At 41.0% G+C, this 26,511-nt stretch overlaps 2 protein-coding genes across 5 annotated transcripts in view; one reads left to right on the top strand and one right to left on the bottom strand.

Moving 5' to 3' along the window:
- Positions 1-3,484: 3,484 nt before the first annotated feature.
- Positions 3,485-26,511, top strand: part of vps8 (VPS8 subunit of CORVET complex) — a 71,671-nt gene continuing 48,644 nt past the window's right edge. The window contains exons 1-6 of one of the 4 annotated variants that reach the window (XM_063491043.1): positions 3,485-3,628; positions 7,822-7,890; positions 17,216-17,346; positions 17,830-17,923; positions 18,850-18,882; positions 19,150-19,204. In XM_063491043.1, the coding sequence (XP_063347113.1) occupies positions 3,557-3,628; positions 7,822-7,890; positions 17,216-17,346; positions 17,830-17,923; positions 18,850-18,882; positions 19,150-19,204 (454 nt within the window). In that variant the 5' untranslated portion in view covers positions 3,485-3,556. Of the gene's footprint in view, positions 3,629-7,821; positions 7,891-8,915; positions 9,225-17,215; positions 17,347-17,826; positions 17,924-18,849; positions 18,883-19,149; positions 19,205-26,511 lie in introns of those variants that run through there. The other 3 variants (XM_063491042.1, XM_063491041.1, XM_063491039.1) reach the window with 3 other exon arrangements.
- Positions 22,547-25,602, bottom strand: LOC134640467 (uncharacterized). The gene is made up of 2 exons (XM_063492267.1): positions 25,372-25,602; positions 22,547-22,973 (listed from the first exon to the last, which is right to left on the bottom strand). The coding sequence occupies exons 1-2, from the start codon at positions 25,437-25,439 to the stop codon at positions 22,547-22,549; spliced, it is 495 nt and encodes a 164-aa protein (XP_063348337.1). The 5' UTR covers positions 25,440-25,602.

The raw sequence follows: 26,511 nt of genomic DNA, 5'->3' as shown, positions 1-26,511 counted from the left end.
ATATCTGCTACACTGGCAGTGGCCGATGACAGCGTCAAGGACCCACGAATGACTAAGCTGGAGGCTGGCAACGATGGAAGGAGAGGAAACCCAAAGGTGAAGGCTAAACGAGAACCTCTGACTCAGGTTCAGGTGGGGTGAAGGCGCTGACTTGGGACCTGCTGGTTCGGGTGGTACAGCTGGTGCCAGCTCAGGGCCCACTGGTTTTGGAGGCGTGGAACACAGGAACACAGGAAACGCACAATTTACAAGAGACAACCCCAGCAGCTGGGATTGCTCAGCAGAGCACCCTGTCATGGTCCTGGGTCACTGACCCAGTATTTTCAGTTTTGTTTTGGAATTTTGGGTTATTTCTTTGAAAGTATAAGATATTTGCGTTCTAGTTTTCTAGTGCTTCTGAGTTTGTTATTTATAATGATAGATTTCTGGTTTATGTTTGTTCCTTTCGTGTCCAGGTTTTTCTGTCTCATTTCTGTGTCCTGTCATCAGTGTCCTCATGTTTGTTTACCCAGTCACGTGCCCATGTCTGTCTGGTTTCTCTGTGTTCTCTCTGTGAATACATTTGTAGCATGTCTCTGTATTTTCTGTATGCGGACACTCCCACAGGGCTTAAATCTGGGACTCTCCACCAATTGACCTTAGAACTAAAGAAGCTTCTCGGATGAGACGTGAAACGTCTTCAAGCAACTTAAAGAAGTCCAGACACTTTTCTTTCCAAGCTCCTTAGACTATGATGACCTGGATAACTGAGAACCTTCACAGATATATAAGAATTACTTCTTCTTACTCCTTTTCGAGCACCTGTTGTACTAGAAGACAGTGTTTTCCTTCCTGTATACATGCTCTATTTTGTATATATGTACGCATATGCTCGAAATAAATGATCAATGAAAAATACCAAGGGGTGACAGAGAGGTGGAGGAACGGAGGATTGTCAAGTTCCCAGGCGTCTGGTAGAGGACCCGAGCTTGAAGGATAAAGTCTGAAGAAAGAAAAAGAGAAACCAGAGAATTACCAGGGACTGCAGGACCAGTTGGAGCAGATGTTGAAGGTAAAGTCCCAGTGATAATACAGGGAGTGCAGAATTATTAGGCAAATGAGTATTTTGTCCACATCATCCTCTTCATGCATGTTGTCTTACTCCAAGCTGTATAGGCTCGAAAGCCTACTACCAATTAAGCATATCTGTAATGAGAAGGGGTGTGGTCTAATGACATCAACACCCTATATCAGGTGTGCATAATTATTAGGCAACTTCCTTTCCTTTGGCAAAATGGGTCAAAAGAAGGACTTGACAGGCTCAGAAAAGTCAAAAATAGTGAGATATCTTGCAGAGGGATGCAGCAGTCTTAAAATTGCAAAGCTTCTGAAGCGTGATCATCGAACAATCAAGCGTTTCATTCAAAATAGTCAACAGGGTCGCAAGAAGCGTGTGGAAAAACCAAGGCTCAAAATAACTGCCCATGAACTGAGAAAAGTCAAGCGTGCAGCTGCCAAGATGCCACTTGCCACCAGTTTGGCCATATTTCAGAGCTGCAACATCACTGGAGTGCCCAAAAGCACAAGGTGTGCAATACTCAGAGACATGGCCAAGGTAAGAAAGGCTGAAAGACGACCACCACTGAACAAGACACACAAGCTGAAACGTCAAGACTGGGCCAAGAAATATCTCAAGACTGATTTTTCTAAGGTTTTATGGACTGATGAAATGAGAGTGAGTCTTGATGGGCCAGATGGATGGGCCCGTGGCTGGATTGGTAAAGGGCAGAGAGCTCCAGTCCGACTCAGACGCCAGCAAGGTGGAGTACTGGTTTGGGCTGGTATCATCAAAGATGAGCTTGTGGGGCCTTTTCGGGTTGAGGATGGAGTCAAGCTCAACTCCCAGTCCTACTGCCAGTTTCTGGAAGACACCTTCTTCAAGCAGTGGTACAGGAAGAAGTCTGCATCCTTCAAGAAAAACATGATTTTCATGCAGGACAATGCTCCATCACACGCGTCCAAGTACTCCACAGTGTGGCTGGCAAGAAAGGGTATAAAAGAAGAAAAACTAATGACATGGCCTCCTTGTTCACCTGATCTGAACCCCATTGAGAACCTGTGGTCCATCATCAAATGTGAGATTTACAAGGAGGGAAAACAGTACACCTCTCTGAACAGTGTCTGGGAGGCTGTGGTTGCTGCTGCACGCAATGTTGATGGTGAACAGATCAAAACACTGACAGAATCCATGGATGGCAGGCTTTTGAGTGTCCTTGCAAAGAAAGGTGGCTATATTCGTCGCTGATTCGTTTTTGTTTTGTTTTTGAATGTCAGAAATGTATATTTGTGAATATGGAGATGTTATATTGGTTTCACTGGTAAAAATAAATAATTGAAATGGGTATATATTTGTTTTTTGTTAAGTTGCCTAATAATTATGCACAGTAATAGTCACCTGCACACACAGATATCCCCCTAAAATAGCTAAAACTAAAAACAAACTAAAAACTACTTCCAAAAACATTCAGCTTTGATATTAATGAGTTTTTTGGGTTCATTGAGAACATGGTTGTTGTTCAATAATAAAATTATTCCTCAAAAATACAACTTGCCTAATAATTCTGCACTCCCTGTAGGAACATTATGAGCTATAACTCCCAAAAGTGGAAAAGTTGCTATAGCAGATTCCAGGAACAACATGAGAGGTCTCTGTCCAGAAGAGTGCAGTCCTAGGATCAGCTAAGATGCACAGATCCCTCAAACTCCCAAGGAGCTTGAGGAACACATACCACTCCCAGGGAGTGAGACAGAGATTTGTATTGTTCTGAGATATTGCCATCCTTTATAAAATCTACGTATATTTTTTATTTTGAAAAGAATTTATTATTGAGATTCTGATTAAAATGCCTGAACAGCAGTATCTGTATCTATTTTTGCTTGTTTCTACAAAGTGGTTTTCTTTCCTTACATCAGTTAAAATTCTTCAATTGCAGGAGAGTTTTAAGCTTCTAATTGTGTGTGCATTTTGTAATGAATTTTCTTTGTGATTTTTTGTGATATGCAGAATGTACAAAGTTTGAATTCAAGCCACACCTCATAAGCATATATTACTGTATTTTTTTTAAACAGAGACAATGATGAAAATATTTAGTGTGAAATATGTTTAGTGTGACTTTTACAGTACAACTAAAGAGTAATTGACACGTATTATATAATATCAATTAATATTTCTCATGATTTGATTAGTAATTACACAAATTTTGTTTTGTTTGTGCAGTTTTTATTAACATTTTTTTCATTGATCATTAAATAGGCTTTATAGCCAGAGTTAATTTAACGAGGAGAATGTCTGTCCATCCATTTATTTCCACTTGTCCACACAGGGTCACTGGGAGGATTGAACCTAGTCACACAGTGTATGAGTTCTGCGCTTTTATTGTGAAAGGAAGGACGACGAAAAGCCCTCTTCGAGTTCCGATTTGCGTTGTCTACGCATTGTCGCGCATGCGTAGAACAATATACGGAAAACGTCTCTGTTTTCTGCAGCGGTCCGAGTTTTGTCCATGTAAATACAGAAATGTCGCATTCCCCGGACTCCCACAGCCTACTCTCGGCCTCTTCCCAGCTTAACCTGATGGAAGTGGACTCGGTGAGAGACTCTTTATTTGTACTACTCTGCTGTGTGGGGTTAGAGGGAGCATGAACTCCGCTGTGGTGTAGTTCAGCTGACAGCGGTGCCGTTTAAAGGTGCACGAAGAGCTTGACTACACCTTGATCTATGTGTGAAAGAATGAAATGCGACTGCATAAATTACCAACGCATGGGACTCTCACGCGAAAGGGCAAAAATACCGTGTTAATAACGATTATTATGATCTTATGATGGCTCAAAATGAGGCCCGGTGGCGCCTGTTTGTTTACACTTTTTGAAATTGCCATAATATGATTTAATGTAGTGATAAAAGCCCATACCAGCATTACTGTTTTCAAGGTGAGCTTGGTGAACCCATTTATGACCAAGGCACAGTGTATGACCAAGACTGTATGTTAAAGTGTGACATTTGTCATGTGATGCATGCTCAATCATCCAGGTAAGGAAATCCCCAAAAGTTAATGTGTTGTACACGCTTAGAATGAACTGGTTTTACGTCCAGATGAGCAGAATCAACTTTTTGGGATGTAATCAAGTAGTTTTTACTGTGTATCTCACGTGCTGTCGGGACCTGGCACGGTTTATCTAAATGAAACCCCGGCAATATCGATTCCCCAGACTGGCAATAAACAAATCAGCTGTGGACATTTGTATTTATATAAGGCAATCATAGAGATCATCCAATTGCAATTTACTTTGCAATTCCGATTTCTGATTTTCTCTTTTCCTTAGTTTGACCTGGTCCTTTTTGCAGATTCCAATTTTATTTCTAAGAGCTATAGCTGACATTAAATAAAAGCAACTTTTCTTCAATGCAAAATATTTGTTATAAAAAGAGAAATAATTCTAATTTCCCCCAAAGTGCTGTAAGTTCCATGATCTTCTGTGATTGAAACAGCTGAAAAAATGCACCGCTACTGGAGTGAGTTACAACAGATGAAGAGAAAATAAGCTGGTGTACACCCTCCCACCTTTACCTCACCTGACAAAAGCAAGTGCAAAGATTTTTGTAACAAAACAAATGTCAAGTGCTTCCATCATTTACCATCAGATGTTTATAACTTCAGCATATAACAGGAAATCAATGCTTTTTTCTTTTTCGCCCGTCTCCCCAGTTGTCCTTTTGCAGCTTGTGGCTGCCTCTGAGCTCTGGATGTTGTTAATTTTATCCACTTTGCCTTTGTTATCATCTTTAAAGTGTCCATGTTCAGCTGAGTGAACGTGATTCAGTGTCTGATTAGGTTTGTTGTCACGCACGTTTACTTTGTTTCTGCACTCACAGCAAAGAGCTTCCACGCTAACCACACGTTAGCTTGTTCTGTGAATGTGTGAGCGACATTGTGCTGCTGAGAAAGTGCTGTGCATGCTTAAAATGAAATGGTTCATAATAATATATGCGAGGCTGACTGGCCGGTCACTGGTCAGGGCCCAAAACATGGTGAAGATTCTTGTTCCTGGCTGATCGGTGCATCTGTGGTCAGTTTTAAAGTAATTGGAGAATGTTCCTTTTTAAAACACAAAAGATGAGCTGTTGCATTTTTAAAGTGCATTTTTTACACTCTCAGCATTTGTTTTGTATAAAAAAAAATCTTCTGAGCTCAACTTTGACAGTGTTCATTGTCCTCTGCAAAAACACCTTCAGTGCACAGATGCTTTTTTTTTTTTTAGTTCTTCTAATACATGATCTCAGATTTTCCTAAGATACACTAATTGTCCACTTAATTGGGTACAATTAAGTACAATTGTTTAACTTCATTTGAATGGGAATTCATAAATCAGCCAATCACATGGTATGAATTCAGTGCATTAAGCATAATTTCCTGGGTATTTCCCTGGGAGAAAAGCCTTGCTGTTGTCAAAGGCCAGGGAAGAATGGCGAGACTGCTTCATGCTGTTAGGAATGCAAGAAGAAGTCAGTAACCACTTGTTACAACCAAGATATGCACAAGAGCATCCCTTTATGACAGCACTGTACTCATTCTCTGATGGCTGCTTCCAGAAGGATAACACCATCTCTCGAAGTTCATATCAGCTCAGAATGATGATGAGTTCACTGTACTCAGATGGCCTAAACAGTCAACAGATCCAAATAGAGCAGCTTTGGGATGTGATGGAACGGGACATTTGCATTGTACTGCACCAGCTCTATGTTGTCAATCTCGAAGAAATGTTCTGGGAAATGTTTCCAGCACCTGAATCTGTGTTCAGTGAATCAAGCTGTATGACTAAATAATGATGAAATAATAGCAAGTTATTAGGGGATTCTGCTAGATTGGCCATTCGGCTGCTGTTTGCTCGAGGAGCAAGACTTTCTAGACAATGTGGGCAAACAGATGGGTTCTTTTAATTGAATTGCACAAGCATTTGCCTGCATTAAGAGAAACAAAAAAGACGGCAACTGAAAGAAAAAAATCTTCCATTAGTAAGTATCACAAAATTGATCCATAAATGGAAAAGTAGCTTTGGGCTTTTTGAGATCTTTCCTTGTGTTAGCTGGCTCATGAAGCCTAAAACCTCAGTTGGAGTAAGACAGTCAGCAGCTTTTTAAGGAGTCTTCTGGCTTCATGAAGGACATTCAAAGCTCTTTTTTGGATATTGACTGCTTTTTGTTCTGCTCTCTGTCAGAATGATCTGCCCCTAATTATGATATTACCTAGTGGAATGTGTTTCAGCAATAATTAAAATGTACTTTTCTACTCTGTAGGGTCTCTTTCTTCAACTGAGACATTCCTAACAGGCTTCACAAGACACTGTGCTGCTGTCATGTAAAGTAATATTAGTAACATATCCCTACATTGTAACCTTAGCACATATTTATGGAAGGCTCTCATAATACAGTGTAGCTATCTAATGCTGCCATCTGTTGGTCAGCTGCATCAAAGCATGTGTACACACAGAGTGCAATACTTATCATTCATGTTGGGCTTAAAAAGCAGAGAGTTCAGGATAGAACAGCTGTCGTTACATGTGTCCATTATGCAAAGCTGTATATGGAACCTTTGTTACATGTGTCTGTAAACCGCAGCGCAATCATCCTTATTAGATGTGACCGAGTGTTTGCTGTGGGAACTGGAGCCACACACAGAGTGGACGTTTCATCTAGAGTCTGCAGGAGCACGATCTGCTTAAAAAGTGAAATCGTGTCAAATAAGTTTTTTAGGACACAGACTCATAATTAGAAGAAATTTAGAGCAGCGGTCCCCAACCTTTTTTGCGCCACGGACCGGTTTATGCCCGACAATATTTTCACGGACCGGCCTTTAAGGTGTCGCGGATAAATACAACAAAATAAAACTAGTACCGGTACCGAAAAAAAGAAGATTTATTCATAACACACGTGAAAAGACCCAGGAAAACCGAGTTAACGATAAAAACGATAACAAAATAACGCTGAAAACCGATAAAAACCCTGAAAACCATACATTTCACACCTGAGACTCAACTCTCGCGGCCCGGTACCAAACAACTCACGGACCGGTACCGGTCCGAGGCCCGGGGGTTGTGGACCGCTGATTTAGAGGAGCAGTAGAAATGAAGTCTGTGTTCCTCATGGGCAGAAGTGCATCAGCTGTTGTCCATATAAAATCAACCTTCAGACTCATTAACAACAGTAAATTTACCTGCAGTGAAAACTTTCCTTTAATTTGTAATGGCTGGATGGGATAAGTCTGTAAACTGCAGCCTGCAGGTCTTTACACAGGTGATTTATGTGGATTAAGCACCTTTTGCCTTGGCTTCCACAAACAGTCAGACTGTCCTGAACCAGTCCAGTCCCAGTGATTAAAACTTCCACATGCTACTGAAGCCCCAGTTTGTTAAATGGATAAATTGTTAAACTGCAAATATAGCTTGATTCCTTAGACTCCAGGCATCAAATAAACAGCACCAAACACAAGTAAATAGCAAAATAAGCTGGTTGGCAGGTTTTTCATGGGCACTACCCACATATTCAACTCTGCTGCTCACAAATGTATTTTCCTTACAAAGCAAAGCTTAGTTTGAGGAATGTTCAGTCACAAATTACAATTGATTATTATATGGATTTTTAAATTGTAGTCATAATTGTGCTGTATGCTCTCTTATGTTGGTTTGTGCTAAAATGCATTGTGTACATGATAAGTTAAAGCAGGAAACCGAGACACTAGTGTAGCATTCTGATCCTGTATGTTTCTGTTTTACTTTTGTTCTCAGATTGATGATAAGGAGTTTGACATTCCACAAGTGGATACACCTCCCACACTGGAAAGCATTCTCAATGAGGTATTCCATGTAAAAAGTTAAAGTGTAAAGCTTTCTATGTACTGTGGTAAGAAAAGGCAAATATATCATTAAAATGATCAAATGATGACACAAACACACACTGATCTATTTAAATCATGTTAAACATCAATATTTATGTTTTCACGAGTCTCTGGGAATCATATTCTCATTGCCAATGAAATGTTTATTTTTAAATGATTATTTTTAGGCCTTTTTCTGGCTTTATTGGATAGTTACAGTGAAGACTGACAGGAAAGCAGAGGGAGAGAGAGAGAGGGGGGAAGACATGTGGCCACGGGTCGGACTCAAACCCCGAACCCGGGCCCGCCGCTCTCAGCCATACGGCATATGGTCGCCCGCTCATCCCACTGAGCTAAACCGCACCCAAGTGTATGTTTATTTACAGTGTTTTTCAGTCAGTCCACTCCACAGCTTTCCAGCTGCCACACTCCAGCTCAGCCAATCACTGCGCTATCATCAGGTCCCTGCATTGTACTCAAATAGAGGAGGCATAATTAGCTGATGACGCCACACCTTGAACCCACTGCTCCTCCCCTTCCCTGCAGCTGAGCCACAAACCACACCCTGCCCCACACCCCCACTTCTGACTTAGGCCGGGGAGCCGTGCAGCCTAGCCTACCTTACCCCATGATCAGCAGTGACTATGTGTGCCCCCAGCCCATGGACCAACTTGAACTTAAAAGGCTGTAAGCCCAGATACCACCGGGTGATCTGGGTGTTGGCATGCTTCATGCAATGCTGCTACTGTAGCAGGGTTTGATCTGACCAGATGGTGAAAGGGCCCCCCAGGAGGTAACGGCGAAAGGAATCAACCACCGCCGTCGACCCAGGGAATGGGATACGCGTGAAACTGTGAGACCTCGTTCAGGTCTTGTGGTAGTCAACACAGAACCATATAGACCCATCTTTCTTCACCACAAAAACTGTGGGGCATTAATCTTCTATTAGTCCCATTTTCAGCACTTCCGCCTATTCCATCTTAACAATTTGTCTTTTGTGTTTAGGTAACTGATAAGCCGTGAGCACACCGTCATGCCAGGGCGCCTTTCAAAATTGTCCTCTATGTGAGTGGTACAACCAAGCAGGATGGAGAACACATCTGCAAAACGCTGTTGCAATGCAGCAACATCCGCTGTCTGGGCCTGTGTGAGATAAACATCACAATGGAGGGAGGTGGGAATAGTGAAACATGGCATCAAGGCCCCAGCTTATCTTTTCCCTTCACCAGGCTCGCCAGAGAAGTGGTTTCAGCCTCTCTCGATGCTTTGAGAAGGTTAAGGTCAACGTCCCCCACCATGGCTCTTTGCCACTTGGTGAGTAACTTTGAGCTAGAGAAAGGGAGCAGTACAGCACTTTATCTCTTGGTAAAAATTGTCTGGGCCTAGCCCCTCTGTTGGGTTCCTGTTCCTGGGTCTGGAGGACATTCTCCAATGACAACCTCCCCACTGTGTGTCCAGAACTTATTGAATTTATTTCTTAGGTGGGCTTGGACTTTCCCCCCAGTTTTCTTTAAACACCCCCGCGGCTTCCTGCCATAGAGTAACTCAAAGGGAGAAAGTCCTGTGGAGGCCTGGTGTAGCTCCCACAGGGCCAACAGCAGAGGCTCTAGGCAGTGATCCCAAATGCATTCATCCTTGAGAATTGTGGAGTTTTATCCAGCTGCTCCACCAACACATTGGTCTGAGGGTGATAGACGCTGCAAGACACCAACCCACAGCACGTTGATGCTTCATCAAAGGCAGTGCTTTAAAATTACTGGGATAGTTACTTTAGAGATTATGAAAATGAGGGACTGGGTTTAACAATGTCTGTAAACAGTTAATGCAATTCTTTTTTTAAACTATGGAATGAAAACTGAAAGTCTGCCCATCAGTTCCATCTTGATTGCTTGATTTAAAATGTATTGAGGACATGTACGTAGGAAAATGACGACAATGGTGTCTTTGTCCAAAAACATACAAAATATACAACAAAATATACCAAACTGTACCGTTAGTATCTCAGTGCAGGTTTCATGCCTTGTCTTGTGACACAGGTGGTTGTGCAGTATGTGTTTCACATAAATAGGAAAACAAGAAGTTTTCCATATTTTTATGCACAGTATTTAAGGCTTCAGTCAGATGCTGGAGGATGGTGGATGATGAGTGTTTTGTGTTATTATCATTTGGCAAAACACGTCGTCACGCTGCACTTTCCCACAAATATTTAATGAATGGGTCAACATGACTGTTCAAGTACGCTTTGAAATTAACTGTGGTAATTATGTAGATAAATAAGAATAAGGAAGTCCACATATTTAATTCCTGTTGATTACTTGCTATATTATTGTAATTAGTTACTTGTAGATGTAAGCTTTAGTTAAAGTTTCCTGGGTTTTATGTGTTAGATTCTCTCTTCAGCTCGGTCTGTAGAGGAAAGCCATTGCCAGTTGTCTGACCTTTGCCTGAACATTCCCTCAGCGGTTAAATTGTATGCATGTCCAGCAACTATACAGCAAAATAAAAGCCAGTAGATTTTAAAGTGGGCGGTCATTAACCAAAGTGTCCTTGGGGTTTGCTGGAAGGCTTGGGGAAGTAAACAGCAGCTAGATAAATGTCCTTTGCCTCAGGCGTTTGTAAAGCTTACTCAGTCTTACTCTGGCCTGTGAGTCAGGCTAATCTTTCCACTTTAATGTGTTATCTTTGTTATCCTGGCACGCCTACTTGTGTGCCAGGACAATAAAGGACAGAGGCATATGTTGTGACTTAATACAGTCTTAACTTTAGCTGGTTGGCTAATAACAACTAATAGCTATTAGCTTTTATTGTGTGGATGCTGTTCTGTGTCTGGTGTAAGAGTTTTAGGTGAAAGCACTTTTTTTTAGCTGTTTCTCAATTTAAGTAGTTTTTTATCAGCTGCAGTGACTTCTTGCTGTTGCTTGATGGTGTAACAGTTTTGTTACTGTTACTTTGTGTAGAAAAGGAGTGTCTGTAAATCTGATTACAATTCATTTTTCTTCCAAACTGACAGTAGACTACAGTGACTTGATGACAAATGGTGTTTGCTTATTCAAAGTGCCCTTGAAAGGACGCCAAAGTAAGCATGTGGGTGCATATAATCTAATCAAAGCAGAGCACATTAGAAATGTGATATTGGCTACTTACCGGTGAACTCCCTGACAAAAAGTGGCTGCTTAGTGAAAGAAATAAAAATATTCTGCAGGTGGTATAGAGATAAGAAACGCTCTATTTTACCATATGCTGTGGTTAGTTGTCATGCCATGCAGAGTTAAGAGCTTAAAAAAAGCAGTCACGAGAGCAAATTCTCACGAAATAACAAATGATCAAAGTTCTCTTTGATTCAGACATAAGTCAGTTTGACATTCTGGCAGGGATCTCACGTTTCAGACCCACACTGGAGTTTTCCTCATGGGAACAAGCCTTGCCCGCACTGACTTGTGTGACCAGATGGGTGTGCAGTGTAAAAGCTCGGAAAGATCTGTATCCCAGCGAGACTGTTTTCTTTTGGATTGGGAATAGTGAAAATGTAACACTCACAAATGCCTTAATCTTACTTCTACGACTTGTTTCGGCTTTTTCCGTTAGGGGGTCACTACAACAGATCACCTGGCTCTGTCTCACCCTATCCAGAGCCTCCTCTTCTCTCACACCAGCCCTCCTAATGTCTTCCATTGCTACATCCAGGAACCTTCTCTGTGGTCTTCTTCTTTTCGTCCTTGCTGGCTGCTCTATCTTCGAAATCCTTTGTCCAAATCCTTCCTCCCTCCTCTGCACATGTGTCTAGACCTTGGCTAGGCTGTAAATGGCTGTGGTGAACCCACTCCTTTTCTCTTTCCACAGTGGTCATTCTCACATAACGCTTTTCCTTTGCCATCTCCCTCTTTGTTGTACATCTAGTCTCCCAGTACTCCTGTCTACTTTGTTCATCTCCATGACTGTTGAACTTTTTCATTGCCAACCTCTTCCTGTGAATGCTTTCCTGTATCACCAAAACTTCATGTTCTCCTTCCTCTGTTACACCAGAATTTCCTCAGCACTCCAGTCGTGCTTTCTCAGCTCCTCCCTGAACTTTGTGGAGTATTCCTCCTCCTTCAACCTCCACCATTTAAATCCTTGCCTCTGCCTTCACTCGCTTTGTCTTCTTAATGTCTGAAGCCATTCTACAGACTGCCATCTGTGGCTACGTTCCCCTCTGACACCACCTTGCAGTCTCCCATCTCTTTCAGATTGCCCCTTCTGTGTATGATCCTCCTGCGTCCACTGTCATGCTAGCCTTGCTATGCTATGTTCCACATCCTTCTGAAGTATCAGAATCCACCAACATCTGTCCTTCTGCGTTTCTCTCCTTAATACCATACCTACTGAACACCTCCTCATCACATCTGTTTTCTTCACCTACATGTCCACTGAAGTCTTCTCCAGGCCCCACTCTCCCCTGTGGACGCTGTGTCCTACTTAATCCATCTTACTCTAGAAGTAGTCTTTCTCCTTAAACTGACATCCAACCTGTGGTTCATATACACCGATAACATTCAACATCACCCTTTGATTTTCAGCTTCAGACTCGGACTGATCCTGTCTTCCTTCAGAATTAGCCTTCCTCCATTTCTCTTCCTGTCTACATCATGGTAGAACATTTTTCAGTCCACTTCCATTGCTCCTGGCCTTCCTTTTCTTCCACCTGGTTTCCTGCACGTACCATATATCTGGATTCCTTCTACCCATCTATCAGCCAGCTCTCACGCTTTACCTCTCATACAGCCTACATTTCCAGTCCCTACTCTCACCTCCACTTTCCTGCCTTTCTTTCTGTTATGCTGTCTGCTAATGAGCCTTTCCTCTGCAGTAGCATGGTTTCCACCAACCCTCTGTTGGCCAACAGCACCAGAGGTGGTCATTTCCAGTCTGGAAATGTTATTTTTTATCAGCCGCATGTTTGATTTGGCCAAGATTTTACACCAGATGCCCTTTTTGACGCAACCTTCCCCATTTATCCCGGCTTGGCACTGACACTAGGAGTGCACTGACCCACTGTAGCTGGGTTAAATGTCTTCATCTCACTGCAAATTTCAAAATGGAGTTTGTGAGATTAAATTTCTAAAGGATTTATTTACTACTTCTGACTACATGACAGATGTGCAGTTGTAGTCCAGTGCAGCGGTCCCCAACCCCCGGGCGAGTCGTTTGGTACCGGGCTGCGAGAGTTGAGGCTCCGGTGTGAAATTGATGATTTTCAGGGTTTTTATCGTTAACTCTGTTTTGCTGGGTCTTTCCCGTATGTTATGAATACATTTTCTGTATATTTTCATGTACTTTATATTTGTTTTGTAGTTGTGTGTCTTATTTTGAAAAAAAATTTACGCGTTACCATGGCGACCAGAGTGCATTAAGGGGCAGAGAGGAGGATGTTACTCTCAATGTTGTTGGCGCATTTCAGGAGGAGGCTGCTAATAAAGTTACACAATCACCCCACAAAGCAAGATTGGTATGGCCCGGATCTGGCCCACACAATGTGCTTACACATGGCCCACATGCTGCAAAGAATGACGGCCCTTTGGTGGCCCAGAAATAGTTTGCTAGATGTGGCCCACACATGGGCCAGCACAAGGCCAGTTGCAGGCACACTGCTGGTCCTGTGCTGGCCCAGAACAGTTTCAGCTCTGGCCCCAGGTGTCAGCCTAATGTGTACCTTAATCAAGCCATGTAATAACAACATGTGCCGGAACATAATAGTGGAAAAGTAACATGACGTAACTCTGTTCAGACACTGAATGGACTGATTCTTATATAGCGCTGGTCTACTCTCCCGAAAAATAGGAACATAAATAGTGCCGTCATTGCCAGACCTGGCACACATCTGGTTAACATACACTCAGCCATGACACCAGTCAGTCAGAAGTGCCAGCTTGATGGCAGATCCGGGCCAGACCTGTTTTCTATGGGCCTGGGCCACATGAACCAAACCACAGTCAGGACAGATGTGGCATGCCATCACATAGACAGTGCCATCTATGCCAGGCCTGGCCCATATCTGGATGACATACATCTTATCATGCCAGAAGTCAGCCAGCAGTGCCGGCTTGATACCAGATCTGGGTCAGACCTGCTTGCTATGTGGGACACAGTGAATTCTTGTTTATTATTATATTTACAGAATTCCACAGTTTTTGTCTCGGTTGTATCATTTTATTTAGTTGTTTTTATCCGCCACACCTTAAAGGCTGGTCCATGAAAATATTGTCGGACATTAAACAAAAAAGGCTGGGGACCGCTGGTCTAGTGCATCCTTATCTAATAACGTATGTAATTCTTGTATCCTGTTAAAATGTTGTTAAGTTAAATGTTAGATGTGATGTGATGAGACCACCCATCATTCATACAAACATGATCAGGGAGCTCCGACATGGAAAGCAGTGCAAGTGTGAAGAGACTTGACTTTATTTGTGTTTTCATGAAGTGAATAATGTCATTCAGACTTATTCCAAGGGTTGCACAGTGATAGGACACCTTGCTGTGTGCATCTAATATAAGGCTGGGTTTAAAAAATCGATTTCCCTATTCAAATTGAATAGTTTTTTTCTTGTTGTTGTTGTTGTTTTTCCAAAAAGTGACCTCTGTCAAAAAGCCCCATTTCTGCTTTTCAGTACTGAAGAAATTTCAGCTTTTACACATTGTGCCAAATTGGAAAACGCTCAGCTAAAACCTCTGTAACTTTTCTCTGCTTTACTTCAGCAGCAGCAGGTAATGTTCATATGTTGATTCATGGTTTTCTTCCATTTTTGATCTACTGCAGCATATAGTCAGGGCCGTTATATGTTATAAAAGACCAGGCCAGGAAAATCTCAGTGTTTTATCCTCAGTGACTTTGACACAGTCTGCTGTGATGAAGTGTCAGCTTTCTTGTTATACTTAGACAGTTTACACTCAGTTTGTAATTGCAGAGAAATAGTTAAATATTTTTAATTTACAAGGTATAGCAGGTTCCTACTCGACAGTACATATCCAAGATAAATGATCATAATTATATTTCTGAGTCAAATTTGAATTGGGACCTTGTGAATCAGAATGAGTCGGTTGTAGAAATCAGCGACGATGCCCAGGCCTAATCGAGCTCCACTTGTGTTTCTTTCGTGCTGTAACAGACTATTTCATGTTTACCATTCATGCATTACTATCAGGGAGTGACGGTGATGGATATGAGGGGAGCAGTTGAGTAATTGCTAATGTGAATTCTGAAATGATCAATATGATACGTGACCATATGAAAGCAGTGCCAGAGATCCCAATTCAGTGATGTTGAAGGCTGCACACAGATCAAGCAGAAACAAAATCAGATACTCTCTTTCACCTGAACACATCAGAACATCATTGGTCATTTTCAGTAATGTGTTTTTGATACAGGGATTGCGTTGAAACCAGATTGGAATTTATCAAATATATTAATACCTTCAACCAGTCCAAGTAACTGATGGACCACAGCTGAATGAAGGTTTGGAAATGTAACTGTTTAAAATGTGGGGAGGGTTAAGCGAAGGGGTGACAGTGGCTGTTTTTTAAGTATTGTGGCCAGCACCAAGATAATAAAGAGGTAGGTGCTCAGGTGGACAAATGAGAGAAGAGAGCTGAAAATGTAGCAGGCAAATTCTTATTAAGTAGGAAAAAGTGTCTAGATGTCCTGTGGGAAACAGACATACACAGGGAGCTTCAGGATAGATCAAGGGTGAAAACGCAGTCCTGGGTGGTGCCCACTGTTTTGACTGGGACGAGTAACATGTTTTACTAAATTCAGTGACTTGGTCAGTGTTAGAAGAATCATCAATGTGTATCTTAGATTCCCAACCACAGTGAGCTGGTCAAATTTAAGAAGGGAACATAAAATCTGATTTGAGAGCTTCCACAAGAGGGCAGCGGTCCTGTGGTTCGAGCCAAGTCTCAATGAGAACAAGTGTCTCATTTTTAAGAGGTAATGAAATCATTTCCATAATAACATAAGGTTCCTTATGTTAGTTATAATTACAGAGATTGGTAGGTTAGTGCTTTATTATGACCAGGCCACTTTGTCTTAAATTGTGACCTTGTGTCAGTAATTGGGATAACGACTGAGCATAAAGTAAGGGAAGAGCTGGTGACAGCTTTGTGGAGCCAGGACTGTAATGTGCTGTACTCAGTTGGTGAGGCCTGAAAGTGGAGCTGGAAGATCAACAGAACTATTCATGACTGCAGCAGCTCGAGAGGAAGAAAGTGTGGGATCCAGAGAGTCTGTCACACGGAGCAGTCTGCACAGCTCCTTAGCCGCTAGGACTCGGGTACCTAACCGGCTGACGTGGTCTCTGTCGGTCCTTAAAAGTGAAGAATGCTTCCAAAATAGATTATAGGTGTCAATAAATCCTATAATGAGTGATGTGCAGGTGTTTGGGAGCCAGGTGTTGAGTTTTGATTTGTTTTGAGAGTTTCAGTCAGGATTCAGTAGCCCCTCGCTTTGGGTTCAGGATTTTCAGTTTTTACATTCTGGTTATAATTTGGTGTTTTTGGTTTGGGGACATTATTAATCTGAGTTTTTAGTGATGTTGGGTTAAGCAGGCACAGGGACATGAGACACTGTTGGAGGGCTGCACAGGTTCAGTGTCTGAGGTGGAGCTGTGAAAGACGGGATAACTTCATCAAAAATGGCTAAAACCTCAGTCAGAATGTTTGATGGCTGAAATGGGACAAACTCCATGACGTAAACTTATTTACATGTGAATCCTAGCTCACGTGGGCCAGTCCTGGCCAGCCGATGGCCGGATGTTGCCCTCTTGCTCTGCATTTCCCAGGTCTGCTTTAGAAAGTTAAAAATTAAAGTAAAATGAAAAAATAGAATACAGACAGAAGAAGAGACAGTGATTACATGAAGTGACAGCACGTTTCTGAAAGGACTCTGAGAGTTTGAAAGCTTCCTCTTGCAGGTTGTTTCAAAGCAGAGGGGCCAAAAGCACGGCCACCTTTACATCAGTCAGTAAAACTCCAGCATGTCTGAAAGAATCAAAGCCTCGGTGGCATTATTGAGCAACAATTATTCTATAAGGCACGCATCAAGTAAAATCTGCCTTCTCTCATCTGTGCAGTATTGCTACAGTTACAGACATTTAAACACAATCACAGAGGGATACGACATTTCTCCAGTATTAACTTCCCTTCATTTGCTCATAGCAAATGCTTTTTCTCACATGAACGCACAACTTAACGACCTTCTGCTGGGATTTGAAGAGACCGTGTTTGTGAACTGTTTAGTAGATGTGTGTTTGTAATGTTGTGCTCTGCTGCAGCTGGAGGATGAGGAGGAACCGTTTGTACTGGAGGACACCTGCATCCTAAACACAGACAACATGGACGCTCACTCCTGTGAGACCTCCTCTCTGGCCAGCTCTGACAGCGGAGACCCAACACACCTTAAACGGCATGTGCACACACACACACACACACACGCACACACACACACACACACACACACACACACACACACGCACACACATGCACACACACACGCACACACACAAATATAAAACGTTTTTCTCTTGAAAATTGCTACTCTTACATTTTTATGTAGAGAAAAAAGAAAAGTGATGATCTGAAGAATTAGAGTAAAATCAATACATACAAATATTTCAATTTGTCAGTAATTTTAATTTGCAATTAGTCCAAATTTTAAATGCTTTATGCAGAAGCTTTATTTAGGAGTATAAATTAAAGGTGTGTCTCTTGAGTGTGTTGAGTACTGCTTTGTAGTTGCTGCTGTAACGGCAGAAGGAAACAACGTTATTCTGATAGTAGGAGAAGCAGCCAGCCATCATGTGTGTGCATGTAGTTAAGTAAATTAATGCATTTTTTGTGTGTGTGCTTTTCTTTACCTCTGTTTTTGTGTGTGTCTGTGTTAAAGAAGGAAGAGGACAGTGGACATGAGTTCAACAGTTCATGGATGTGTCCTTCGACACAGCCTGCTGAAGGGCATCTCTGCACAGATCGTGTCTGCTGCTGTAAGGCTGTAACACACATCCACAACCATCACAGCTAAATACAAACCAGTTCTTATGTTTCCACACTCTTTTTTGGTTTGTGGTAACTTTGTAACTCTGGACACCACCACAGAGAATTGTATACATAGTATATATTTAGCTTTGCTCGAAGGGGTTTAACAAAAATGTGAAACTTTTTAGGAAGTAAAGCCATTTTCAAACACAGTCCTCCATCGTCAGAGGCAGAGAATGAATTAATGGGTGACTGCAAAACCTTTTAATACCCAGGTGAGACCTGTTCTCTTAATTCAAAACAAATGAAGCTGATACGTGTTGACCTTGCATTTAGTAAGTGTTCACTGGTGCTCTGCAGGTGAAGCAGACCATAAATAAGCTAAAAAAACAATGAAACAATGAATCTGTCAGAGATGACAGGAAGTCAGTGGCTAAATCAATCAGTGTGGTGTTTACTGAGCAACACTAAAAAACCTGGAAGAGCACAAAAGAGCATCACTGCATCTGCATGCGGCATTATTTATAATTTCTAAAAATGAATTCAAACTGAAAGTCTGCACTAGGATATCATCATATTTGATTTCATTCATACTGACGGTTTGTAAAACTCACCTGAAACCAGAATTTGTCCTGAAAATGTAAAGCTGCGTTTACACAATCACACATCCTTCACAGAAACACAGACACACAACATGTTTATAGTCTTATCCTAACATAAGAGCTGCTTGACCCAAAGTTAATCCCAATTCAAGTCTGTACTTTAACCTAGTCTAAGACTTCTTACCAAGCTTTATAATACACGAGTGGGTTTTTATCTCTACGAGCAATCTGAAAGAGTTTAGCACAGAAAATGAATAACACAATTGCAGAATCAAAATCTGAATTTCAAACGTTCCTCATTCTTAACTAAAACATTTTGTGTCTTCACTCAGGACAAAGTGGACGCTGGACTTCCAACAGCTATAGTGAGTATTTATTAAGTAGTTCATATTCAGTGACTGAATATGTACACCTGCATCAATAATTAAAAATATTTTACAATACGAAGGATGTCTACATACTAGAGACGTGGATCAGCAGATAGTAGAACCTGACAAATAATGACAGCAAGAGCAGGAAGATGACAGCCGTCAGCTGGAGTCACACTTGGAGCCTTTGTTTTGTCATTTTTATTTGTCTGTTTTAAAACTTTTCCATGTTTAGTCTGTTCTGAGCTGTTCCTGTGTCTTCAGACAGTGTCGGGTGTCATTGCTGTGGGAACATCTCATGGTCTGGCTTTGGTCTTTGGTAAGTCTGAACTGTAATACTGTCTATTTAGATTTTTCTTTGAGAATATCTTTATCACTTTATCACCAGTGAACCAGAAACAAACCCATAAATAGAAGAAAACCCCAAAACACTTCACTTATTGATTAACACCAATCTAGATTTGACTGCAGATGCTTGTATTGAAGATACACAACACTGGTTTAGCCGACTACAGCATTTTACCTTCAGTGTTAGTGTTATCAAGACGCAGATGAAGGATACTCAGTGACTGTCACATCACAGCTAACGGTGGCTTTTTATGTGGCACTGGCCGACAGAGAGGCCATCATTTAGGACCATGTTAGACTGCACTGCGCTAAGGGGGCCATAGCTCCTTTTACTAGTGTAAAAAAGCAGCTTGGAGCAGGGCAACTGTGAGGTCGCTCAAAAACTGGCATCAGTTTGAGTACATGTGGAATGTGTCAATCCAGGTTTGATCATTTAACGATGAAGATGCTGATGACTTGATAAAAGTGCACGCGCTGCCTTTGCATCGACTGAATGTGTCTTTACACTGGTCAAACATATCTGTGGGATCTAAAATGTTTGTTATAGTAAAGATGAAATAGCTTTCCATGAATATGTGGCTCCACAGTCTTTAATCAGTTACATTTCATTTACATTAGTTTAGTGTAGTGATGTAGTAATAAAGGATAAAGGCAAATTTGCTATGGCTTCAGCGTTACATTAGAAATGGGAAATGAACTGTACGAAATTTTAAAAGCAGAATGTGTATTGCACAAAGTCATGATGTTTTCCTGTGTACATCACAACTGACTTCCTGACCTGCTTGAATAAAGACAGTCTTTGTGCTTCTAAAACTGGGATTGAATTTGATTTATTTCATCACAACTGTAAGTAACCATTTGTTATCAGGAAACATTAACATGATCTCAATTATTAGAACTGCATTTCACAATAAGTGTCATTGCAACAACAGTAACATTGTAACTACATTCCAAAGTGTTGCATGTTGTGTTTTCTAGAATGCTAGAAGCACTCTGCACTTTCTTCCCTTTTCATGCCTGTACATTTCAGATGATAGGTCCACGGGTTTCATATTGAGCATATTAACCGCCTTAGTTGTACTCTAGCATTAGGATATGTGTGTTTGGAAAGCCATCTGTATTTACAGTTAGTACACAGGACAGATGTTTCAGCACTTTCTTCAACTACTGTAGGGTTGGCTGTAGCTCAGGACGTAGAGACATCATCTACTAATTGGGAAGTTGGTGATTTGATCCCTGGCTGCTCCAGTTAGCATGCTAACGTATCCTTGGGCAAGATATTGAACCCCAAGTTGCTCTCCAGTGTAATCAACTTAGTGTGAATGGACGAAAAGTGCTGTATAAGAACCAGTCCATTTACTTGTGATGGCCTTTGCCATTTAAAAAGAACAGGTTTAACACTGTTTAATATTTCTTACTGGACTGACTGGTCCAACCACACAGTCAGATAACTGCCACGAGCTGGTTGTATATCCAGAGAATTGTGGTTTTAGCTCCACACAGCTAAAATGGATCAACTTTGGACTCCTGCAGGCCAGGCGGTGAATATCTTTGTATTGCAAGAAAATAGATGTACGCTAAAGTCATAGGTGGGTGAAGGAGGCAACATCATGTATTGTATTGGAACCACTTACTTATTGTCAGAGGAAAGGGAGTAGATCTTGAAGAAATGTGGTCACCTTTAACTGAGTTTCTGAGACATTATGAAGGGAATTAATTTAGAAAATGATACTTGGTGTTGACTTTTTTTTTCTCTTCTTTATTTTATTTTATTTGTTATTTTTATTTTCTTTCTCGTCTTGTTTTGTTTGTTTTATGTGTGCTGTGCATTTATTTTATTTATTTTTTTATTTATACTTTTAGTAGAAGTGCTATGAGTCTACAAGTCTTATTTACCCAAAAACACACGAAGGTAAAAATGTAAAGGAAAGCAAAAACAAAAAAACACAGAACATATATGTGTGGCCATTCACAAAGTTGCGCTGGTGAGCAAAAACCAGATCTGCCAAATACAAATTAAGTAAATTATACACAATTACAGAATTGTGCAAAATTGAAAAAAAAGGAAATAGTTCTTAAGTATAACTATTCATTTCTCACTGTATCGCTCTTACTTATTTCATTCATTGTGCCCTTGGGTTCAGCAGCAGGACAAAGATCCAATACACAGCAGCAAGTCCACCTCTGAGTGGGTAAAGCAAACCAACATGAAGACTTTGGATTGGCCCAGTCAAAGTCCTGACCTGAACCCGATTGAGATGCTGTGGCATGACCTTAAAGGCGGTCCATACTCGAAAACCCTCCGAATGTGGTTGTAAAACAGTTTGCGAAGATGAGTGGGCCAAAAAGTGAAAGACTCACTGCCAGTTATCACAAATGCTCGATTGCAGTTGTTGCTGTGACCCAATCAGTTATTAGGTTCAGGGGCAATCACTGTTTCGCACAGGGCCATGTACGTTTGGATTTTTCCCCGTAATAAGAAAAACACTTTCATTTATAATCTGCATTTTGTGTTTACTTGTGTTATCTTTGTCTAATATTTAAATTTGTTTGATGATCTGAAACATTTAAGTGTAACAAACATACAAAAACACAGGAAATCAGGAAGGAGGCAAACACTTTTTCAGTGTACTCTGTGCTGGTGCCATCCTGGCACGCACCAAGCATTTTTGTTCGTTTCTGCTGAATCATCCGACCTCTCAGGATGCTACAGTCCCCATTGACATTCTCACCCTGGAGAAAAGTTTGGGGTGCACAAAGCTTTAAATGTTAAAAAAAAGCTTGGAGTTTCAGTTGACTCCAAGTTGACTCTTTAGCACTGAAAGTGTTCAGAATAGCTCGAGGTCCTTCCATCACCATTAGTGATCCTAGTGTCAGTTTGAAAGGGAATTTTATTTTAACCTTGTATATATTTGAGGACCACCGTTAGACAGGATGAGATAATAACGACTGAGATAATAAACAGTCAGAGAAATACTTCTGCAGAATCTGGAGGTGATGTTGAACAGAAGAGGGACAAATTTAAATCAGGTGAAGGTTTAGATTTATTGGGTTGTTTCCTGAACTTTTTAATCTCACCTTGTACATTATACATTGGTTACAAAGAAAACTTGATTTTGATATATACAAATCTTTCATGAATCAGTCTAGAGAAAAAGCACTATTAAGTATACAATGGCATGCACTCGTTTATACTGAAATCAGCACCACTTAAGCAAGTGACCAGTTTTACCAGTTGATTGACCCTTGCAGATACATAGTGGGTGACAGTGATTGTTTTATATTACTGGTGTAACATCTTGCGTCTGTTGGGTTAGTACATCCCTGTGTCATTGACATCCACCCTCAGGACTGCTTCACCTGAATCAGACATGGAGGCACTGACAATAATGTAGTCTCCTTCATAAGAAATGCAGGACCCGTCAGCCTTGGCTCTTACGAAGCTATTTTCACTCCCGTTATACATGATGTCATAAAGATTATAGTCACAGTCGGTTCCTTTGTCAAAGATCCCCACGGCAAACCAGTTGGAGTAGAGGCTTCGATCATACGGCACGGAGAACATGACAGCCACGATGTGGCTATAGTCGTTCATGTTGGGATTGAAAAGGTCATAGGTGAAGACTCCAACTGCTCCAGTTGCACTGGCAGTGACTTTGTTAAACAGTGCACTGGCTTCAGAGCAGGGACCTACCATGGGTGGCAAAGGGACCTCGCATTTGCCACTCTCACTGAAAACCCTGAGCATGGAGACACAGTGTGTTAGATGGGTCTAACAGAAACACTTTGACCAATTCCTCTGGTTATACTTGCAGTTAATAGGACACATTACATGGAAAACAGTATTGGAAGAGCTGAACAAACCACGTTTCATAGAGTTATGACGGTTTTGGTTTCTCATTCGCATTATTGAAGTTACTAATGGAAAAAAGTGATATGTTACAATTTCATGTGTAACGTTATTGATTTACTCCCAATAGAACATAATTCTTTACATAACAAATGTAACACTAAACTTATACCCACATACGTTTTCCAATCCTTATCCTTATAGGGCGAATGTATGGAGGAGTTTCATTTTAATAAATTGAATAAAAGTGAAAACCAGGAACCAGCAGGGCTAAAGATTAAAGATCAGCTTTGTTACACACACAAACATAATCTTTGACTGCTTGGTTGGGGTTAGCATACGCTCTGCTTAAACATCACTGTGGGATTTCTTCTTCCTAGCTTTGTGTTAGTGATTCTGTGCATAATCATTGTGTAGGTGTGCTGTCTTTACTGGTGCTTTTAGAGGATTGATGGTGTTTTTGCTGCAGTGGATTCATGTTTTTGGACTATCTAGAGCAGATGTGTCAGACTCATTTTATATCGTGGACCACATACAGCCCATTTTGATCATTAATGGGTGAGACTGTCTGTCAGTGTAAAGAAATTTCATATTTAACTGTTTTTCTACATGTTTTTGTAGAAAAGTAAACATGTTCTACATGTTTATTGCATACTTGCTGTCACATAATGGTATGATCCCAGTCTGTCTTTACATGTGAATGCCTGCATGGTGTGCCCATTAAAATAGTCCCAGCCCTGCCTACATGGATTCTCAATAGGGCTGATGATTCGATTTCCACATACCGACGGGCCATTAATAACTGACCAATGAAATGATCTCATGGGCCGGATGTTTGACACCTTTGCACAATAGTGTGCTGTTTACCATCATCAGGAGTAATGTGCATTTAATCCACCTCAAAAGTTACACATTGAGCTGCTGTTTTTCATCTCCCACATGAAGTGTGGTAAGCTGTCAAGCTACAGGCAAGCTACACAACTGTACGTAAAAATGTGCTGGATCATTATTTTCTATCCACTCCTTATGCAGATCATTGAAGAACGTCTGATGCAAGTAATGAATTCATTAATTTTAGGATTTTACTTTGGTAAACAAACACTTTTCCTCTTTCCATTTGCTCAGATGTGCACTGGCTGTGTTGGATTTTGCAAAATTTGCCACTGTTTTATTATATTTGTGCTTGTAAATAAGTTTGAATTTACAAGCAAAAATATGTCTATGTTTTCAACAATGATAAACCCAAAGGTTTAAAAAGATTATAAGCAACTATAATTATTTAAGTGGTCATCCATCATGGTTGGGCTGGAACTTATTCAGGCTTTCATAAGACAAGAGACAGAGTCCACCCTGAACAGGACATGTCACCAACCTATCTCAGTGCTAACATAAAGAGACAGTTAACCATTCGTACCTACAGCCACTTTAGAGTCACCAGTTAACTTCATTTGCATGTCTCTGGACTGTGGGAGGAAGCCAGAGAAAACCCATGCAGACTCCACACAGAATGGCCCCAGAAAGCTGATGGATTCAAACCCAGGAGCTTTCTGATGTTAGGCAATGTCGCTAACCACCACACCACCGTGCTTTAGATGTGTGGGTTTCATTCTGCAGCCGTCTTATACATTATGGCTTGGGTCTCATCATCATCTTGGCACAGACTGCTTTTTCTTGGCTCGACAGCACATGAACTAAAAGAACCGTTTCATTGTTCACCATGAGGGCCGACAGGACTCTGTGGTTGTTGGTTTCTGCATGCTAATGGCTAACTGGCAGTTGCATCTTTACTGTAACGATATGGAAGAAATGACCAAGCAGCGTCTTTTTTGTTCTGGAGCAGCACATCTTGAGAATTCATGTCTAAATAAAGGCGACAACTTCTCTGCTGCATCCTCAACAGCATGAATGTGTTCCTCAGATGGCATGCTGAAACCAACACCATGAGGTCGTCCCTGCACCAGTGACCATCGCTTCAGTTTAACAGCAGCCAGTTTGTAAAACTCATGACCGACAGCTTTCTGGTTCTTTCAGTACTCAATATTTGCAAATTCCCCTAAAACTCAAACATTGCATAGAGAACTGGACTATAATGACATCATTGATTAGTATCTGTGATGCGGTTACTAAATTTAGAACATCACAAGTGTCTACAGTATTGCCATGTGCATACTGAGTAGATTTGAGCATTTTAGACTGTTTGTATTGGCAGCAAAAGATGATTTATGTTGCATTAAAACCATTCTTGAAATGACTTGCATCAAAAGGAAAGTACAGAAGTAACACCGCACCTTGGATTGGCCAGAGTGTAGTAGCCAGAGTTGTTGTTAATCTCAACAGAACAGCTGCGATGAGGCATTGTGTTGATGTGATGGCAGGAGGCTGTGAATCAAAACATAGCATTTCACTTATATCACCATTTTTAAAGAAAAGAGACAGTTTGTCAAACGTAGTGAGCTGTGTTTGGCTTAATGATGTGGTGACAGTGGCTAGAATTACACGAGTGAAGCCTTTAAATAGAAAATGCAGACCTTTTTTCTGTGAAATCACAAGTTATCATTTGAATTCACAATGACAGTTCATTATTATAAGGCAATATTATTGCGGAGAGAATCCCAATATTAGACTGTCCTGTACGAACATGCAGGAACATCTTCCTTTGTAAAGGTGGTTTTGTCACCAGCAGAAACTGTGACAGAGTTACGGTGGTTTAAAGAGCCTTTGTAAAATGGGCCAGTGGTAGAAAAAGAATTAAGAAAGATGAATTGATGACGTTTAATATGAAAGTCTTAATAATATAAGACAGTCTTGCTGGGGTGGGGTCCATTAGACATGTTGATGGTTTGGATTAAGTAATTATTGAAATGTATATTTTATATGTAGCTGTCATTGTTAGTTTACATTTACTTAGCACCTTTAATCTAATTTGTATTACATAAAGCATGCTTTTATTAATGTGTGCATGTTTTATTTTAGCAACCTAAATTCCAAATAAGGGTCTAACCAGTCAGATGGTCGACTCAAACTTTGACTGTGCCAAATATCCAGACTATAAAATGACACTCAGATGAAGTAGTTGGCAAAATAAGACTAATCAATGAATAAATGTGGTGCAGAAAATCTGGTATTGAAACCCAGATATTACCTGGAAATAAAGCCACAAACAGCATCAGTAGCTCACATCTGTAAAGGTAAGTTTGAATCATATTGGAACACTTACCTTTGTATCACTGAAAAATACAAAAATGGCTGTTTGAGCAAACGGATTGTTAGTCCGGGTATGAAAGAGTCCCACTGTTCATTAGCTGTTATCACACCAGGTTATATTGACTCAGGTAATCAGAACGTACCACCTGACTCCCTTATCTCATGTTCAGTATCAGCTTCCCACCCCTCTCTTTCTCTGCCGTATCTAACAGTGGTTAGACGGA

Source organism: Pelmatolapia mariae, linkage group LG13 (genome assembly GCF_036321145.2).
Source record: "Pelmatolapia mariae isolate MD_Pm_ZW linkage group LG13, Pm_UMD_F_2, whole genome shotgun sequence".
Taxonomy (NCBI): domain Eukaryota; kingdom Metazoa; phylum Chordata; class Actinopteri; order Cichliformes; family Cichlidae; genus Pelmatolapia; species Pelmatolapia mariae.
The sequence above is the reverse complement of the archived record's forward strand: the minus strand, read 5'-3'. Positions and strand labels throughout refer to the sequence as shown.

What these genes read in the sequence shown, in the direction of transcription:
- LOC134640467 (XM_063492267.1), bottom strand. Translation starts at nt 25,439, where the DNA reads ATGCCTCATCGCAGCTGTTCTGTTGAGATTAACAACAACTCTGGCTAC. An exon ending in TACACTCTGGCCAATCCAAG is followed by an intron (nt 22,974 to 25,371) that starts GTGCGGTGTTAC and finishes CTCCATGCTCAG; the next exon opens with GGTTTTCAGTGAGAGTGGCA.